We start from the raw sequence: 17,605 nt of genomic DNA on the forward strand, positions 1-17,605 counted from the left end.
TGCTCCGTAAACCTCGTACACACACGGCTCTGCTCCGTAAACCTCGTACACACACGGCTCCGCTCCGTACACCTTGTGCACACACGGCTCTGCTCCGAAAACCTCGTACACACACGGCTCCGCTCCGTAAACCTCGTACACACACGGCTCCGCTCCGTACACCTCATACACATGCGGCTCAGCTACATCCACACTGTAAACCCCTCCTGACCCCACACATAAACTTCCCCTCATCCAGCAGCATGACAACCAGTACAGCAGAGTCCTGCATACACTGAGGCCCCTGATCATGTGACTCCTGACTCCTCCCCTCGTGTGACCTCATCACAGGTCCTGTGCGCACAGAGGGTGGCCATAGATGAGGAGTGCGTAACTGTGGGTGGAGGGTCCACACCAGACCTGTAGCAGGTAAAGACCCCAATATCCACAGGTGTCCCTTCTAATTGGGGGGAAACTATCACATCTAATAATCCTCGGACAGTTCTGACAAACACAGTAAAGTGCCCCTTTATGGAGGTGACAGAAAGTCTGTTCAGTCACTTTAGCTTCATAGTATCAGCTCTAATCCAATGGTGAGAGAGCGATTTACCCTGAAGAGTCACAGATTGTGGGGGTGTTATAGAAATGTTATATTTAGGGGGGTTTTGTGTTATAAGAATCACAATGGTTTTGTTCCGCTGATAGATACAAACGACCCAACTATGAAAGACGGTGTTACGCCCTCAGGGCTTGAGGATGGATAGTGGACTCACTAGACCACTGATGGAGCAGTGTATACACAAGAGACAGGAGAATGCGCTTCCAAAAGCCAAAGATATTTATTTATAAGAAGCTCTAACAAAAGGGAGAGATGCCTGAGAGGACGACCGTCTGGACCAAGACACTGAACTATGTAGTGGAGCAGCAGGCAAGGTATACCTCTATACAGGGATTCCCCTGTTGCTACACCTGGTGGCCTAAATGTCGCGATACCCGGACCAGAGGGGTGATCAGTACAGACTGTATAAACAAGACAGTGGAGAGAATTCTGGAAGCTTTGTGTAATCCCGGAAAGGCTGATCCAGCTGGCAGCGATATCTGGATGGTTCCATGAGGAGAGACTTGGTCAGCCTGGAGTGGAAACCGGAGTGTCCAGATGGATCCAGGATAGGGAACTGCAGGCAGAGGATTCTGAGGAGACAGAGGTGTTAGTATGAAGCAAGCAACAGACTATGGCCTGAGCAGGGCGCCATGATCCTAAAGAATGAACACGTTGCCCAGGCACCTCCCTTACGGGTAGGATGCCTTTTATGCACAGAACATCGCAGCAGAGACAGCCCTAATAGAGATCAGGTGCCCAGCTGCTTTAACCCCCAAGGGTGGTTTGCACGTTAATGACCGGACCAATTTTTACAATTCGGTCCACTGTCCCTTTATGAGGGTGAAAAATATTTAGAATTGAGAGTCCTCAGTGGTTGATACCTTTTATACCTTCTATCTACTGGCTAACACGGTACCAAGATATATATCTTTCCTGTTCCTTTATGAGGTTCTAACTCTGGAACGCTTCAATGGATCCTGATGATTGTGACATGGTTTTCTGATGACATATTGTACTTCTTTTTTTTTCTTTTTCATATAACGCTAACATATTCCGCAGCACTTTACAGTTTGCACACATTATCATCGCTGTCCCCGTTGGGGCTCACAATCTAAATTCCCTATCAGTATGTCTTTGGAATGTGGGAGGAAACCGGAATACCTGGAGGAAACCCACGCAAACACTGAGAGAACATACAAACTCTTTGCAAATGTTTCTCCGAGGAAGAAACTGCTTGTTGTCTGTGACCTAAAATATATAGGTTTTATTAGTAGATGTAAAGAAGAAAACTAAATACTGTAAAATAATAAATCTCCTCATATGTTTCCCTAATTATCTCCAGTAATTGTATTATTATACAGGATTTTTATGATGTTACATTGGTTCATCTTCTCATTCAGGTCTCTACAATATTGGATCCTCTCAGTGAAGATCTTCTATAGAAGAGAATTTTCCTGATTTACCAAAGATGGATATGGACAGAGACAAGATGGCGGAGAGGATATTACACCTCACCCTAGAGATCCTCTTCCGGCTTACTGGAGAGGTGAGAGATTCTGATGACGTCACATTACATCATTCTTGTCTATGGGAATAACAGATGGACAGAACTGGAGGGGTGAGGACTCTGGAAATGTTTGTAGTGAGATTTATTAATGTGTCTCTCAATAACCAGGATTACACAGTAGTGAAGAAGACCTCTAGTGAGCGCTGTCAGGACCCTGTGTCTGAGGGAGGCACAAGACCCCTGAGCCCAATCACAGGGCCTCCACCTCACCCCCTGATACATGACGACATCAATGACCAGAAGATCCTAGAACTTACCTACAAGATGATTGAGCTGCTGACTGGAGAGGTGACACTGCTGGGAATGCTGGGACATTATACAGTAACGCTATGAAGGGATTGGGGGATGACGGTATCATTGCAATTGTCAGGTTCCTATAAGGTGTCAGGATGTCACTGTCTATTTCTCCATGGAGGAGTGGGAGTATTTAGAAGGACACAGAGATCTGTACAAGGACGTCATGATGGAGGTCCCCCAGCTCCTGACATCACCAGGTAATAGGACTAAATACACACGGCCTATAATTATCTGTATGTAAAGAGTGAATTCAGTCCCTATATGTGTTTCCTCCAGATCTATTCAGTAAGAAGACGACACCAGAGAGATGTCCCCGTCCTCTTCTTCCACAGGACTGTAAACAAGAAGATCCCAGTGTTCCTCAGGATCATCAGGTAGATGGAGAGATGGTGTCATGAGATCTCCCCTATGATGTGTAGACGGCTGTGAAGGTCTTGTGCTGAGTCTTGTTTTATCCATCAGTATTATATGTTTTATACTTGTGTAATGAGAACGGTGGAGATGGCAGGATTAGAGCTGATCATAGATGTGACTTCTCCATTTGTCTGTCACTTTTACAATAATTGTTTCAGGATGAAGATCTGACCCATATTAATACTACAGAGACATATGTGAGGGGTGATGAGCAGTGTAAAGAGGAGATTCCTACATATGACTACCCAGGTGAGTAGCAACCACTAAATTCAGAGGAGTCACAGATTCTTCTCAGTTCCCAGCTGTGGCTGCTTTATCAGTGGTGTAATACAGCCGTATCACAATTGTATGATCACCATTTATTCGGATTCCCATGACAGCACCACGAGAGAGGAGATACCCCCTTCAGGAAGAGGAAGCCTACAGATACAAAAAGGGCGTCACCTCTCCCATGTATCAGTTGGTTTCCTGTTCCTGTAGGGACCGGATCCTACAGAAGAAGAATCCTATGGTTCCCCGGCTGGCCGAATCAGGTAGCGGTGGGGTCTCCTACCTCGGCCGGTGCGGGGTTTCTGGAGACGTCACTGTGGTCCTGGTTGGGCTGCACGGCGATGGCGTTCGCAGCAGGGAGCGGAGTCCGGAGGATTTCCGTCTCCATGGAGGCCAGCGCTATATGAGTATGTCCCAGGAGTTTCTGTTCCGGCGGGTGTGTGGTTCAGCACGGTTGTGTGGAGCCAGGGGCATGATGGTGGGCGCTGTCCGGAGCACTGCTGGCCAGCCTGGCGGCCCGCGCCGCTCTGAACGCAGGCTGAAAGCGTTACTGGGCCATGGTGACGTTGGAGGCGGGGCCGGTGGGCGCTTACAGGTCACCGGGTTGCTGCACATGCGCAGTGATTCCACAATGGCGGCGCCCACCGGAGTTTGGCAACAACAGGCGTTAAGGGCAATCGATAGACTCTCCATGACCCTTAGACAGGCTATGTCCCTGTTAGGGTCCCTGACGTCGTGTATCCCAGCTGTCAGGTGGGCTCAGTTTCACACTAGACCTTTATAGAGAGATGTTCTAGTTAACGATAGAACCTTGGAAGGGTCCCTGCAGGGTCAGATATCATTGAGTCCGTTAACCCTTACATCTCTTAGGTGATGGCTAAGCAAAGACAACTTCTCTTCAGGAGTTCCCTGGGTAACTCACATAACTCGTGTAATAACCACGGATGCTAGTCCCTCAGGGTGGGGGGCCCGTATTGGTGACATTGTGGTTCAGGGACAGTGGGACTACCGGGTAACAGCCTCATCAAACCAGAAGGAGTTGATGGAAATTGAATTATCTTAAAAAACTCCAACTATCTACAGGGTCACCATGTCAAGATCCTTTCGAACAACCAGGTGGCAGTGGTCTATGTAAATCACTAAGGTGGAACACGTTCCGAGGCCTTGATGCAAGTGGCAAATCGCCTATTCCAAACAGCAGAAAGACATTTTCAATCTTTAAGAGCATTTCATATCAGAGGGAAGGAAAACATAAAAGCAGACTTTCTAAGCTGCAATACTCTAAGGCAGTATTTCCCAAACTCCAGTCTTCACGGACCCCACGGGTCATGTTTTCAGGATTTCCATAGTGTTGCACAGGTGAGACAATTCCTGATGCCTTGATACTTCCTCTACTTGTGCAATACTAAAGAACTCCTGAAAACATGACCTGTAGGGTCCGTGAGGACTGGAGTTTGGGAAACACTGCTCTAAGGCAAGGAGAGTGGTTTCTGAACATGGACATCTTCAATCAGATTGTCCACAAATGGGGTCAACCAGAGGTGGACCTCTTTGCCACCAGAGAAAACAGAAAAGTGAGAAAATTCTGTTCCCTAAATCCCACGGAGAATCCTCTGGTAGTGGACGCCTTCTTGATAAAATGGGATTTTTCGTTGGCCTACGCATTCCCACCCTTGACCCTGTTACCTCTGGTAGTGAGGAAAATCAGGGAAGATCGGGCAAGAGTCATACTTATTGCCCCATTTTGGCACAGGAGGACCTGGTTCGCTTGGCTCAGAACTATATCGGTATGCGATCCCTGGGTGCTTCCTGACCTTCCGGACCTGCTCTGCCAGGGGCCGATCAACTGTCCACAAGTGATGGGACTTCATTTGATGGCATGGAGTTTGAGAGGTCATTGTTGAAAGATAGAGGCTTCTCCCCAAATTGAGTTGATACCCTTCTGAAGAGTAGAAATCAAATTACAACAAAAATATACTGTAGAACCTGGAAACAGTTCCTGGCCTCTTCAGATTTTAACATCAAAGAGGGGGTTCCGATATGACAGATCCTAGAATTTCTGCAGAAGGGTTTGGAGTTGAGTCTTTCCACCAGACACTGAAGGTGCAGGTCTCAGCCCTGGATGACCCTGTTGTCAATAACTATTGGGTTTCTAGGTTTATTAAGGCAGCTGGTAGAGCTAGACCCATACATGAAAATAAAAGCATACCATGGGATCTCAACCTAGTCCTTTCAGCTATGACTGAGGCCCCGTTTGAACCCCTACAGTCAGCCTCAATAAAGATGCTATCCCTTAAAATGGCTTTCCTGGTAGCAATAACATCTGTTCGTAGAGTAGGAGATATCCAGGCACTTTCCAGACTTCACCCTTATACAGAATTCTTACAGGACAGGGTAGTCCTGAAGCCAGACCCTGCCTACTTGCCCAAAGTAGCATCCCACTTCCACGGGTCGAAGAAAATAGTCTTGCCATGCTTTCTTCCTAACCCTTCTAACCCTAAGGAAGAAAAACTCCATACATTAGATGTTAAAAGATGTCTTCTAGAATACATCTCAACTACTAATACTTGGAAGAAGGATCATGCATTATTTTTACCCTTCCAAGGTCCTAGGAAAGGGCTTAGAGTATCAAAATGCACGCAAGCAAAATGGACTAGGGAGGCTATCTCTCTAGCTTATACAACAGGTGGGGGTCCGGCTCCGCAGAATCTGAGGGCGCATTCCACCTGGGCCATGGCTTCATCCTGGGCGGAAAGATCGGGAATGTCAATCGACCAGATATATTAAGCGGCCACATGATCATCCCCTTCCACCTTTTTCCAACACTATCGGTTGGACTTGGGGTTCTCCTCAGATCTCACCTTCGGGTTAAGGGTGCTGCAGGCTATAGTCCCTCCCTAAGAGAAACCAGAACGCATGAGCTGCGCGCACAGTGAACAAGCCCGTAGAGACATGTTCACACCACCAAGAGACTTGAAAAAACCTTTCTGTCCAGTGTGTCCACATGGACATTCCTTTTCTGAATCCTGCTCATACAGGTATTGTACATATGACCAGGTTTTAAATACATCAGATAGGGATTACATACATTAGTTAGGACTGCTCTGATATGGGTATACCTTGACGTTTGGTAGAGCGGCTTAATATACATTTTTTGCAAAAAATGTATCAACCAAATATCCAGTTTTTTTCCATCTTTTTACTAGCACTTGCTGTCCACTGTGATTTTTGTGCAACCTAGTGTTTTTGGTTTTACTGTGCTTTTTTGTGTTTTCAAGTCTCTTGGTGGTGTGAACATGTCTCTACGGGCTTGTTTACTGTGCGCGCAGCTCATGTGTTCTGGTTTCACATAATTGTTTTCTTGTGTCCACAAAACTGGGGAGGTCTCCACCCCTCTTTTTTTGAGCTGTGCGCACAGGAGCCATTCTGTCCAGCGTGTTCACATGGACATTCCTTTTCTGAATCCTGCTCATACAGGTATTGTACATATGACCAGGTTTTAAATCCATCAGATAGGGATTACATACATTAGTTAGGACTGCTCTGATATGGGTATACCTTGACGTTTGGTAGCACGGCTTAATATACATTTTTTGCAAAAAACGTATCAACCAAATACCCTGTTTTTTCCATCTTTTTACTAGCACTTGCTGTCCACTGTGATTTTTTTGCAACAGAGTGTTTGTAGTCCCTCCCTAAGGTAGCTTATATCTCTGTAAATCTCTTGTGGTGCTGTTATGGGAATCCAAATAAAGAATTAAGTTACTTACCGGTAACGGCGGTTTTCGGAGGCCCATGACAGCACCCTTAGTTCCCTCCCTTTTCACATGCGGGCTGCACTTCCTTAAAAAAAAAAAGAAAAGTTCTTTCACGTGGGATATAGTTGAAATAAGATATTTGTATATACTGTTTATATATGTTTGCCATTAATCATGGTAGTCCTCACAGGCTCGGAAATACAACTGATACGTGGGAGAAGTGCCGCCCTTTTTGTATCTGTAGGTTTCCTGTTCCTGAAGGGCGGATCCCTTCTCTCGTGGTGCTTTCATGGGCCTACGAAAAACGCCGTTACCGGTAAGTAACTTATTGCTTTTGCCACTAGACCACAACATTATCCTCCATTTGGAAATGTTGAAATTTCTTTGTGAAATCCTTTTTCCCTATACCCATGACAGCAGGCCTGAGAGAGGGATCCACCCAGTTAGGACCGGAATCCAACTGAAATAAAAGGGCAATACCTTTCCACTGCTTCAGTTGGGTTTCCTGTCCTGATGGAAACACTCGTGCTGAGACCCGGGTGGGATGAAGAATTAATTTTTTTTCATACTCATCCCAGCACTCGAAGTATAGGCAAGAGCGCCTGTATGCTGGACGTCGGGTGCTGGAGGCACCATTCGCATTTCCAGTGGGCCTCGATGTATATGCGCCACTCTCCTTCCTCTGCCTTCTGACTGCCACTCCGTAGTGAGCCCGGTTTCAGGGGGCGCACTTCTGATGTCGCAAACAAGGCTCCCTGCGAATAGGCGTGCCCGTGTGACGTCGGTGAGCGTGCGCTGGGGCTAAGATGGCGGCACCCAGGGCAAAAAAGCTTGGATACTTCACACGGGGCAGGTGGAGGGGCATTGTTTGGGCAACGGATGAGGCGGGAAGCGCCGTGGATCCCTCTTTTAAGGAGGGATGACCACAGAAGATGCGCTTATGTCCAAAGCTCCCCATCATGGAGTATCGAAGTGGACAGCAGCAGCAGCCTTTACAGCAGCAGCAGAAATCACCAGTATCGGTGCCTGGTCACCAGTTCGGGCGCTCTCTAAAAGGAACAGCTGTAGGAGTGGTAGACATTTCGGCCAGAGATCCCGGGACTCCTCGGTATCCAGGAGGGATGTTGTACGTACCCCCGATCAGCCTCCGAATCCGATACCCTTGATTTGACAGCAGGTGATGAGTGATCTACGAGAATATCACCTTAATAGGGGCCATTTTTTGCTTAAATCACTAGGGGCCTAGGAAGGCTAGTGCCAAAAGGAAGAATAAGGTGTGTGCCCTTTGTAAAAACCCTGCTGGCAGTTCATTGGCAGAAAGATCTCTGCTCTGACTGCATGCAAAAATCAAAGGGCCATAATCAGGGTGGAAGTGCAAGATTCCCTAAAGACAGTGTTAAAAAAGGGAAACGAGAGCTCGAGTTTGTCACAGAATCGGATGCCTCGCAATCTGGTGGGGAAAATCATATTGAATCCTCGTCCTCCTTCTCCTCGGACAGTGATGTAGGTGGTCTGTCCTTGCTTTCCGGTCGAGTACACAGACTGGTTAGGGCAGTCATGTCGACAATGGGACTTAAGGAGGAAAGAGCACCTAAATCCCTAGAGGATCTTATGTTTGGGGCTTGGAGGAAGCGCACCTTTCTGGGTAATTCCAGGATAAAGGCGCTCATAGATAAAGAATGGGAAAAGCCGGAGAGATCTGTTAGCCTGCCCTCATCTTCTAAAAGGAGATACCCCTTTGAGGAGAAGGACTCGGAGGGTTGAAATAAAAGCTCTAAAATCGACAGGGCAGTAGCGAAATCCTCCAAGAGATGAGATCTTGTCCAATATGATTGTGTTGCAGGGAGCAGCGACCTTTCCAGCAGACTACTCATCAGACTCAGTGAGGTTAGTGGCTAGGTCAGTGAGCATATCCAATGTGGCTAGACAGGCCTTATGGTTGAAGGGGTGTCCAGGAGACCTGCCTTCAAAAAATAGACTCTGCTTCATCCCATGTGACGGCCAGTTTCTCTTCAGGCAAAAGCTAGAAGACATCTTGGAGAAAGCAGGTGACAAGAAAAAGGGGTTTCCACTTTTGTCGGTGGAAGCCTTCTTTTCGGAGGAGGATATTTGATAGGGACGTCCTCCAGGAAAAAGAAAGAGCTGGGACTTCAAGGATAGGGAGGGGTTTGAATATACACTGCTCAAAAAAATAAAGGGAACACTTAAACAACAGAATATAACTCCAAGTAAATCAAACTTCTGTGAAATCAAACTGTCCATTTAGGAAGCAACACTTATTAACAATCAATTTCATATGCTGTTGTGCAAATGGAATAGACAACAGATGGAAATTATTGGCAATTATCAAGACACACTCAATAAAGGAGTGGTTCTGCAGGTGGGGACTACAGACCACATCTCAGTACCAATGCTTTCTGGCTGATGTTTTGGTCATTTTTGAATGTTGGTTATGCTTTCACACTCGTGGTAGCATGAGAGGACTCTACAACCCACACAAGTAGCTCAGGTAGTGCAGCTCATCCAGGATGGCACATCAATGAGAGCTGTGGCAAGAAGGTTTGCTGGGTCTGTCAGCGTAGTGTCCAGATGTTGGACTTGCTACCAGGAGACAGGCCAGTACACCAGGAGATGTGAAGGGGGTCCGTAGGAGGGCAACAGCAACAACCTAGCAGCAGGACCGCTACCTCAGCCTTTGTGCAAGGAGGAACAGGAGGAGCACTGCCAGAGCCCTGCAAAATTACCTCCAGCAGGCAACAAATGTGCATGTGTCTGCACAAACTGTTAGAGACCGATTCCATGAGGATGGTTTGAGTCCCCAACGTCCACAGATGGTGGTTGTACTGACAGCCCAACCCTGTGCAGGACGCTTGGAATTTGCCACAGGACACCAGGATTGGCAACTTCGCCACTGGCACCCTGTGCTCTTCACAGATTAAAGCAGGTTCACACTGAGCACATGCGACAGTCTGGAGACACCGTGGAGAGCGATCTGCTGCCTGCAACATCCTTCAGCATGACCGGTTTGGCAGTGGGTCAGTAATGGTGTGGGGTGGCATTTCTTTGGAGGGCCGCACAGCCCTCCATGTGCTCGCCAGAGGTAGCCTGACTGCAATTAGGTAACGAGATGAGATCCTCAGACCCCTTGGTAGACCATATGCTGGTGCGGTTGGCCATGGTTCCTCCTAATACAGGACAATGCCAGACCTCATGTGGCTGGAGTGTGTGTCAGCAGTTCCTGCAAGATGAAGACATTGAAGCTATGGACTGGCCCGCCTGTTCCCCAGACCTGAATCCGATTGAACACATCTGGGACATCATGTCTCGCACCATCCACTGTCACCTTGCACCACAGACTGTCCAGGAGTTGATGGAGGCTTTAGTGTAGGTCTGAGAGGAGATCCCTCAGGAGACCATCCGCCGCCTCATCAGGAGCATGCCCAGGCGTTGTAGGGAGGTCATACAGGCACGTGGAGGCCACACACATTACTGAGCATCATTTCCTTGTCTTGAGGCATTTCCAGGGAAGTTGGATCAGTCTGTAACTTCATTTTCCACTTTGATTATGAGCATCATTCCAACTCCAGACCTCCGTGTGATATTAGTTGTGATTTTCGTTGATCATTTTTAGATTTTATTCTTCTCAACACATTCCACTATGTAATGAATAAAGATTTACAACTGGAAAATTTCATTCAGTGATATCTAGGATGTGGGATTTTAATGTTCCCTTTGTTTTTTTGAGCAGTGTATGTTCAGAAGGCCCTCTACATCTTCAAAAAAGTCCCCCCAATGATGTCAGGTCAGAGGTAGGGGGGGAGGTTCTCCCTCTTTATCCCTGCTTGGGTGAACATCTCCCCCAGTCGCTGGATCTTGAGTGTCTTCAAGGCGCCCTAACTCACCCTGTTCCCCGGGATACCACAGATGGGAGGATGATGGGGCCTCCGCCCTTGCCCTGTCTCCTAACTGCAGCCCTCTGTCTGTCCCCTTCCCCACCCGGGGAAGAGAGGCACTACCGTGTACCGCAGTACACCAACCCGACAAACGGGAAAGATGACAAGGGTAAAAATCTCCACTCACACAAAATATACTCTCACAAATAGCAGAGGTATTCACCAGGTTGTGAAGAACCGGGGAAGAAAATAAGGCAGGTAAGGATGAGGAATTTCCAAGCATACAAACCAAACAACTGTCATACAATAAACTTCTCCAGGTCTACCTAGCAAATGCTATCTCAGACAAGGATATGGCCAGGCCAGAAGTCCTAGCTTTTACAGGAGAGAGGAGTGGCTAACTGAGCACAGCTGAAAGCAGGGATTTCCACATGGCCTATTAACCCCTGTCCTGCTGAAAGAAAAGAAACACCTTTAATACGCCAGAGAAGTACTTCTCAGTGGCGAAGCAGGAGCCATCAGATGCTGCGGTCTTCTGGTAGTGCTCTGTCGCGGTAACTCCTTGTCAGTACCCCCCCTTCTATGAGGGACCTCCGGAACCTCAGGGCCAGGTTTATCTGGGTGAGCCGCATGAAAGGCCTGAACCAATCTGGCCGCATGGACGTCAGAAGCTGGAACCCACATCCTCTCCTCAGGACCGTACCCCTTCCAATGCACCATGTATTGAAGTGACCGACGAACAAGACGAGAGTCTAAGACCTTTGCTATCTGGAACTCCAGGTTACCATCAACAATGACAGGAGAAAGTGGCAGAGGTGAAGGTCCTGCAGATGCCACGAAATTCTTGAGAAGTGAACGGTGAAAAACATTATGGATTTTATAAGTAGGTGGCAGAGCAAGGCGGAATGCTTCCGGACTGATGACGGCTAAGATCTTATAAAGACCAATAAACCTGGGACCCAATTTCGAAGATGGAACCTTTAGCTTGATGTTCCTTGAGGACAGCCATACCAAGTCACCAACACACAGGTTCAGACCCACCAAACATCTCCGATCAGCTACACTCTTTTATATTTGGAACCCATCTTTCGCAAATTATTAATCACCCCCTGTCATATAGTAGAAATAGAAGAAGAGAACTGTTCCTCCTCCGGTAAACCAGAAGGGTGATCACCATCGAACGAACTAAACTGCGGATGGAACCCATATGCCCCGAAAAACTGGGACTTACCAGTTGATTCCTAACAGCGATTATTAACTGCAAATTCAGCCAATGGTAAGTAGGTCACCCAGTCCTCCTGATTCTCAGACACAAAACATCTCAGATATGCCTCTAAATTCTGATTAACCCTTCAGTCTGCCCGTTAGACTGCGGGGGAAAAGCAGAAGAAAAAGACAAATGGATCCCCAGACGGGTGCAAAACGCCTTCCAAAATTTGGAAATAAACTGTACGCCCCGATCCGAAACAATATCCTTAGGAATCCCATGCAGTCTTATTATTTCCCCGACGAAGATTTGCGCCAGAGTTTTGTCATTAGTCAAAGCAATAAAATGAGACATTTTACTGAACCTTTCCACCACCACCAGGATTACAGTGTTCCCTGCAGACACAGGTAGATCCGTAATAAAATCGATCGACAAATGAGTCCAAGGTCTGCTGGGAATCTCCAATGGTAGGAGAACCCCTGACGAGTATGTGAGGTCTTAGAACACGCACAGATATTGCAGGTGGCCACATACTCCTGAACATTCTTATAAGCACCTTGCCACTAAAAATGCAGAGTAAGTAGATCTGCAGTGGCCTTATTCCCCGGATGCCCAGCCAACACCGTATCATTATGTTCACTGAGGCTTCTAAGATGGAGATTGACCAGTACAAACAGTTTACCAAGTGCACACGTAGCAGGGGTGTCCCCCTGAGTGTCAGCAACCTCTCTTTCAAGATTGGAGTATATAGATGCCCTCACTACCCCTTTTTGTAAAATAGGTACCGGTTTGCACTTATCACCTCCCCCAGGAAAGCAACGGGACAAAGCATCTGTCTTAACATTTTTGCTCCCCTGGGTAAAAGTAACAAAGAAGTTAAACTTGGTATAGAATAATGCCCACCTTGCCTGAAGAGGTGTAAGATGTTTTGCCGACTCCAAGTAAACCAGATTCTTATGGTCAATAATCACCATCACCGGGTGAACCGCTCCCTCCAAAAATGACGCCATTTGATAGCTAAGAGTTCCCTATTACCAATATCATAGTTTCTCTCAGCTGGTGAAAGTTTTTTAGAAAAGTATGCGCATGGTTGCCATTTACCAGGAGACACACCCTGCGACAATACAGGCCCCACTCCCACCTCGGACGCATCCACCTCCACAATAAAAGGCTGAGTGACATCAGGCTGAATAAGAATCGGCGCAGAAGCAAAACACCTTTTCAATGTGTCAGATACCTCCCTGGCAGGACTGGACCACCTGGAGAAGTCCGTCTCCATTCTAGTCATATCAGTGAGTGGTTTGGCTTCTACCGAAAAGTCTTTTATGAATTTACGGTAGAAATTCGCGAAACCCAAAAACCTTTGTGAGGCCTTCAAATCCTCAGGACGATCCCATTCCAATACCCCCCGGACTTTCGCCGGATCCATGCGAAAACCGATGCAGATAATACATATCCAAGGAAAGGGATCTTCTCAACCAAGAACATACACTTTTCAGGTTTGACATACAATTTATTGTCACGAAGTATGTGTAGGACTTGCCTGACATGTTGCTGGTGTGACTCAAGGTCAGGTGAATACACAAGAATGTCATCCAGGTAGATAACGACAAACCTGCCTACTAGGTGTAAAGATGTCATTAATAAAGTGCTGGAAGACGGCGGGCGCGTTCGTCAACACAAAAGGCATCACCAGATTCTCGTAGTGTCCTTCTGGAGTATTGAACGCAGTCTTCCACTCATCCCCCACCTTAATGCGGATGAGGTTGTACGCCCCCCAGAGGTCCATCTTAGAGAACCATTTTGCCCCAACAATTTGATTAAAAAGGTCAGGGATAAGAGGTAGCGGATACTTATCACGGACAGTGATCGCATTAAGTTCCTGGAAATCCAGGCAAGGACGTAACCCGCCATCCTTCTTAATGAAAAAGAACCCTGCAGCAAGAGGAGAAGAGGATGGTCGGATATGACCCTTAGCCAGACTTTCCAAGATCTAGTCCTTCATGGCCTGCCTTTCTGGACCTGAGATGCTATAGAGTTTGCTCTTGGGCAGCTTGGCACCAGGATCCAGATGGCACAATCATAAGGACGATGAGAAGGAAGCTTCTGCTCAGAAAACACATCCACAAAGTCTTGAGAGGTAATGGGGCACGGACTGGGTATCCACCCTTGCCAACCGGGTACCCAAACAGTGTCCTTGACAGTATGTACTCCACTTTACCCCTTCCTGTGTCTGCCAATCAATTACCGGATTGTGCAGAGCTAGCCAAGGAAGTCCCAGTACCACAGGTGAGGGCAGGCCCTCAAGTACATAGCAGTTTAACACTTCAGAGTGTATGGCCCCCACCTGAAGCCGTAAGTCACGGACCACCTGCGTGAAGTGCCCCTGTTTTAGAGGGCCAGAATCGATAGCTATAATGGGTATCGGTCTAGACAAGGTATATGAGATCTGGCCTTGGTCTAGGACGAATCTACCGCCGGCCAAATTAAACCCAGCCCCACTGTCCACGAAGGCGGACACGTCAACCTTATTGTCACCCACGTATAAAATAGCTGGAAGGAAAAACCGAGTCTTTCCCACAGAGGTTATGATTACACCCGAGTTGCCAACCTCCCCGCAACCCGGGCCCTCTAGTTTTCCAGCGGTTGTTTAAAGAAATAATGGGTATGACATGTGCTCACAAAATGACCCTTCTTGCCACAACAGAAACACACTCCCCCTTACGCCGGGTTAATGCAAGTTTGCTAGGTTGGGACGCCGCACCCACTTGCATGGGCTCCACAGTGGAATCAGTACTGGTCAGGTTCAAACTTGGACCTCCTGCCCCCAGAGGTGTCTCACTATGTCTCTGGCGAAGACGGCGATCAACCAGGAACGCCAGAGACATGGCTGCCTCAAGGGAGTCCGGAGTCTCATAGAGAGCTAATGCATCCCTTACTCTCACAGAGAGACCCTCACAGAACTGACTCCGGAGGGCTGGGTCATTCCACCTAGTGTCAGTGGTTCACCGCCGGAACTCGGAGCAGCATTCTTCCGCCAGACGGTCTCCTTGCTGAAGCTGGCACAGAGATCACTCAGCCAAGGAGACATGATCAGGGTCATCATACATTAAGCCCATAGCCTGAAACAAGCTCTCTACTGTCTGGAGAGACTGTGAGTCAGGTGGGAGAGAAAATGCTCATGCTTGCGGGTCCCCCTGCAGGAGCGATATAACAACCCCCACCCGTTGCTCCTCTGTACCAGAAGATACTGGACGCAGCCGGAAATAAAGGTTACAGGCCTCCCGATACACAATAAACTTGTCCCGCCCGCCAGAGAACCTGTCTGGCAGCGTGAACTTGGGCTCCACAATGGTTTGCCTGGAGGGCGAGATCCCCACACCAGATCTAACAGAGTGCTGTGAAACTACCATGCGTAAATCCGCCACCTCCAAACTGAGCTTCTGCAACTGCCCTGTCAGCGCAGTTATAGGATCCATCATGGATCAGAAAATGCTTTCGGTCTGAGATAATGTCACGACTGGACTGGCGAGTAAACTGGGACCAGGGGCACCTTTCCTGGCCCTAGCACTAGGGGGCGCCCTAACTCGCCCTTTTTTCAGGGATACCTCAGATGGCGAGGATGCCGGGGCCTCCGCCCTTGCCCTGTCTCCTAACTGCAGCACTGCGTCTGTCCCCTTCCCCGCCCAGGGAAGAGAGGCGCTACCGTGTACCGCAGATCACCAACCCAACAAACGGGAACCAAGGCAAGGGTAAAAGAAAACTCCACTCACAAAATATACTCTCACAAATAACAGAGGTATTCACCAGGGTGTGAAGGACAGGGGAAGAAAATAAGGCAGGTAAGGATAAGAAATTTCCTAGCATACAAACCAAACAACTGTCGCACAATAAACCCCTCCAGCTCTTCAAACACCAGCTCCTCACTACTCCAGGTCTATCCAGCAAGTGCTATCTCAGACAAGGATCTGGCCAGAAGGCCTAGCTTTTATATGGGAGATAAGTGCCTAAATGAGCACAGCTGAAAGCAGGGATTTCTACATGGCCTATTAACCCCTGTCCCGCTGAAAGAAAACAAACACCTTTAATACGCCGGAGAAGTACTTCTCAGCAGCGAAGCAGGAGCCTTCAGACGATGCGGTCTTTTGGTACTGCTCTGTCGCGGTAACTCCAAGACATGGTGGGCCTGTTACAAAAACGAGTTCTGCGCAAAGTCCTGGCGGAAGAAATAGGAAGGGGATTTTATTCCCCCTTCTTTTTCATAGAGAAGCCGGATGGTTTTCTAAGAACTATCATCAACCTGAGGGAGCTCAACTGATGGATTGTGAATTATTCCTTCAAGATGGAGTCAGTGAGCACAGCTATAAAGTTGTTGTTCCAGAATTGTTTCATGGTGGTCATCGACTTAAAGGATGCCTATTACTGCATCTCAATCCATTGAGACCATTAGAAAATACTGAGGGTGGCTCTGTATGTCCAAGGATGTGTCAGGCATTACCAGTATACAGCCCTTCCATTCGGTCTGCCAGTTGCTCCGAGAGTATTTATCAAAGTACTATCGGAGGTTCTTGGGACATCGTTATCATCCCGTACCTGGACGACTTCCTTATAGTCGGAACATCACTGTGCAGAGCAGGTGACGAAGGTGACTGTCGTCGAGGAGGAACTAGACTGGATGGTAAATAACCTCAAATCAAGGCTAAGACCAGAAAGGATACAATTAGTGATGAGCGAGTGTACTCGTTGCTCGGGTTTTCCCGAGCACGCTCGGGTGACCTCCCGAGCATTTATGACTGCTCGGAGATTTAGTTTTCATCGCGGCAGCTGAATGATTTACAGCTACCAGCCAGGCTGAGTACATGTGGGAGTTGCCTGGTTGCTAGGGAATCCCCACATGTAATCAAACAGGCTAGTAGATGTAAATCATTCAGCTGCCATGATGAAAACTAAATCTCCAAGTAGTCATAAATGCTCGGAAGTCACCCGAGCGTGCTCGGGAAAACCCGAGCAACGAGTACACTCGCTCATCACTAGATACTATCCTTCCTGGGGTTGGTTCTCGACTCCAAGTGCCAGATCTGTCTCCTCCCAGAGGAGAAAATAGCCAAAATAATGGCCCTGACTCTGTTAGCAATACATCAGCCAAGAATGACACTAAAAAAGGCGATGTCCTTTCTAGGATCCCTAATATCTTGTATGGCGGCAGTAAGATGGGCCCAATTTCACCTGAGGCAGCTACAGTGGGAGGTCCTGTCGGCACAGAGATCATTAAAAGGGCATTTAGAGAGAAAGTTACATCTTTCTTTGACAATAAGAGACTCCTTGTGGTGGACAGTAAGAGAGTGTTTGTCATCAAGAGTCCAGTGGTTAAGGCCAGTGGATGACATCATCACGACTGATGCAAGTAATACCGGATGGGGGGAACATCTGAGGTGTCAGAGCAGGGGACCTGGTCTCTTCTAGAAAGAGATCAGGATTTGTACTTGAAAGAGCTGTGGAAGAGCCTTGAGACACTTTCTCCCCTTCATCTGGGGTCGCCATGCCCAAGTCATGTCAGGCAATCGCGCAGTCGTGGCTTATGTAAACCACCAGGAGTGAACGAGGTCACATACCCTTATA

General features: G+C 47.8%; 1 protein-coding gene across 1 annotated transcript in view; it reads left to right on the top strand.

Annotated features, from left to right (window-relative positions):
* Positions 1-337: 337 nt before the first annotated feature.
* The window catches only part of LOC138663584 (oocyte zinc finger protein XlCOF8.4-like), a 51,540-nt gene continuing 34,272 nt past the window's right edge, over positions 338-17,605 (top strand). Inside the window, exons 1-6 of the mRNA XM_069749839.1 lie at positions 338-408; positions 1,981-2,126; positions 2,256-2,435; positions 2,518-2,641; positions 2,721-2,818; positions 3,017-3,107. Of these exons, the coding sequence (XP_069605940.1) occupies positions 2,049-2,126; positions 2,256-2,435; positions 2,518-2,641; positions 2,721-2,818; positions 3,017-3,107 (571 nt within the window). The 5' untranslated portion in view covers positions 338-408; positions 1,981-2,048. The remainder of the gene's footprint in view (positions 409-1,980; positions 2,127-2,255; positions 2,436-2,517; positions 2,642-2,720; positions 2,819-3,016; positions 3,108-17,605) is intronic.

Source organism: Ranitomeya imitator, chromosome 2 (genome assembly GCF_032444005.1).
Source record: "Ranitomeya imitator isolate aRanImi1 chromosome 2, aRanImi1.pri, whole genome shotgun sequence".
NCBI lineage: Eukaryota > Metazoa > Chordata > Amphibia > Anura > Dendrobatidae > Ranitomeya > Ranitomeya imitator.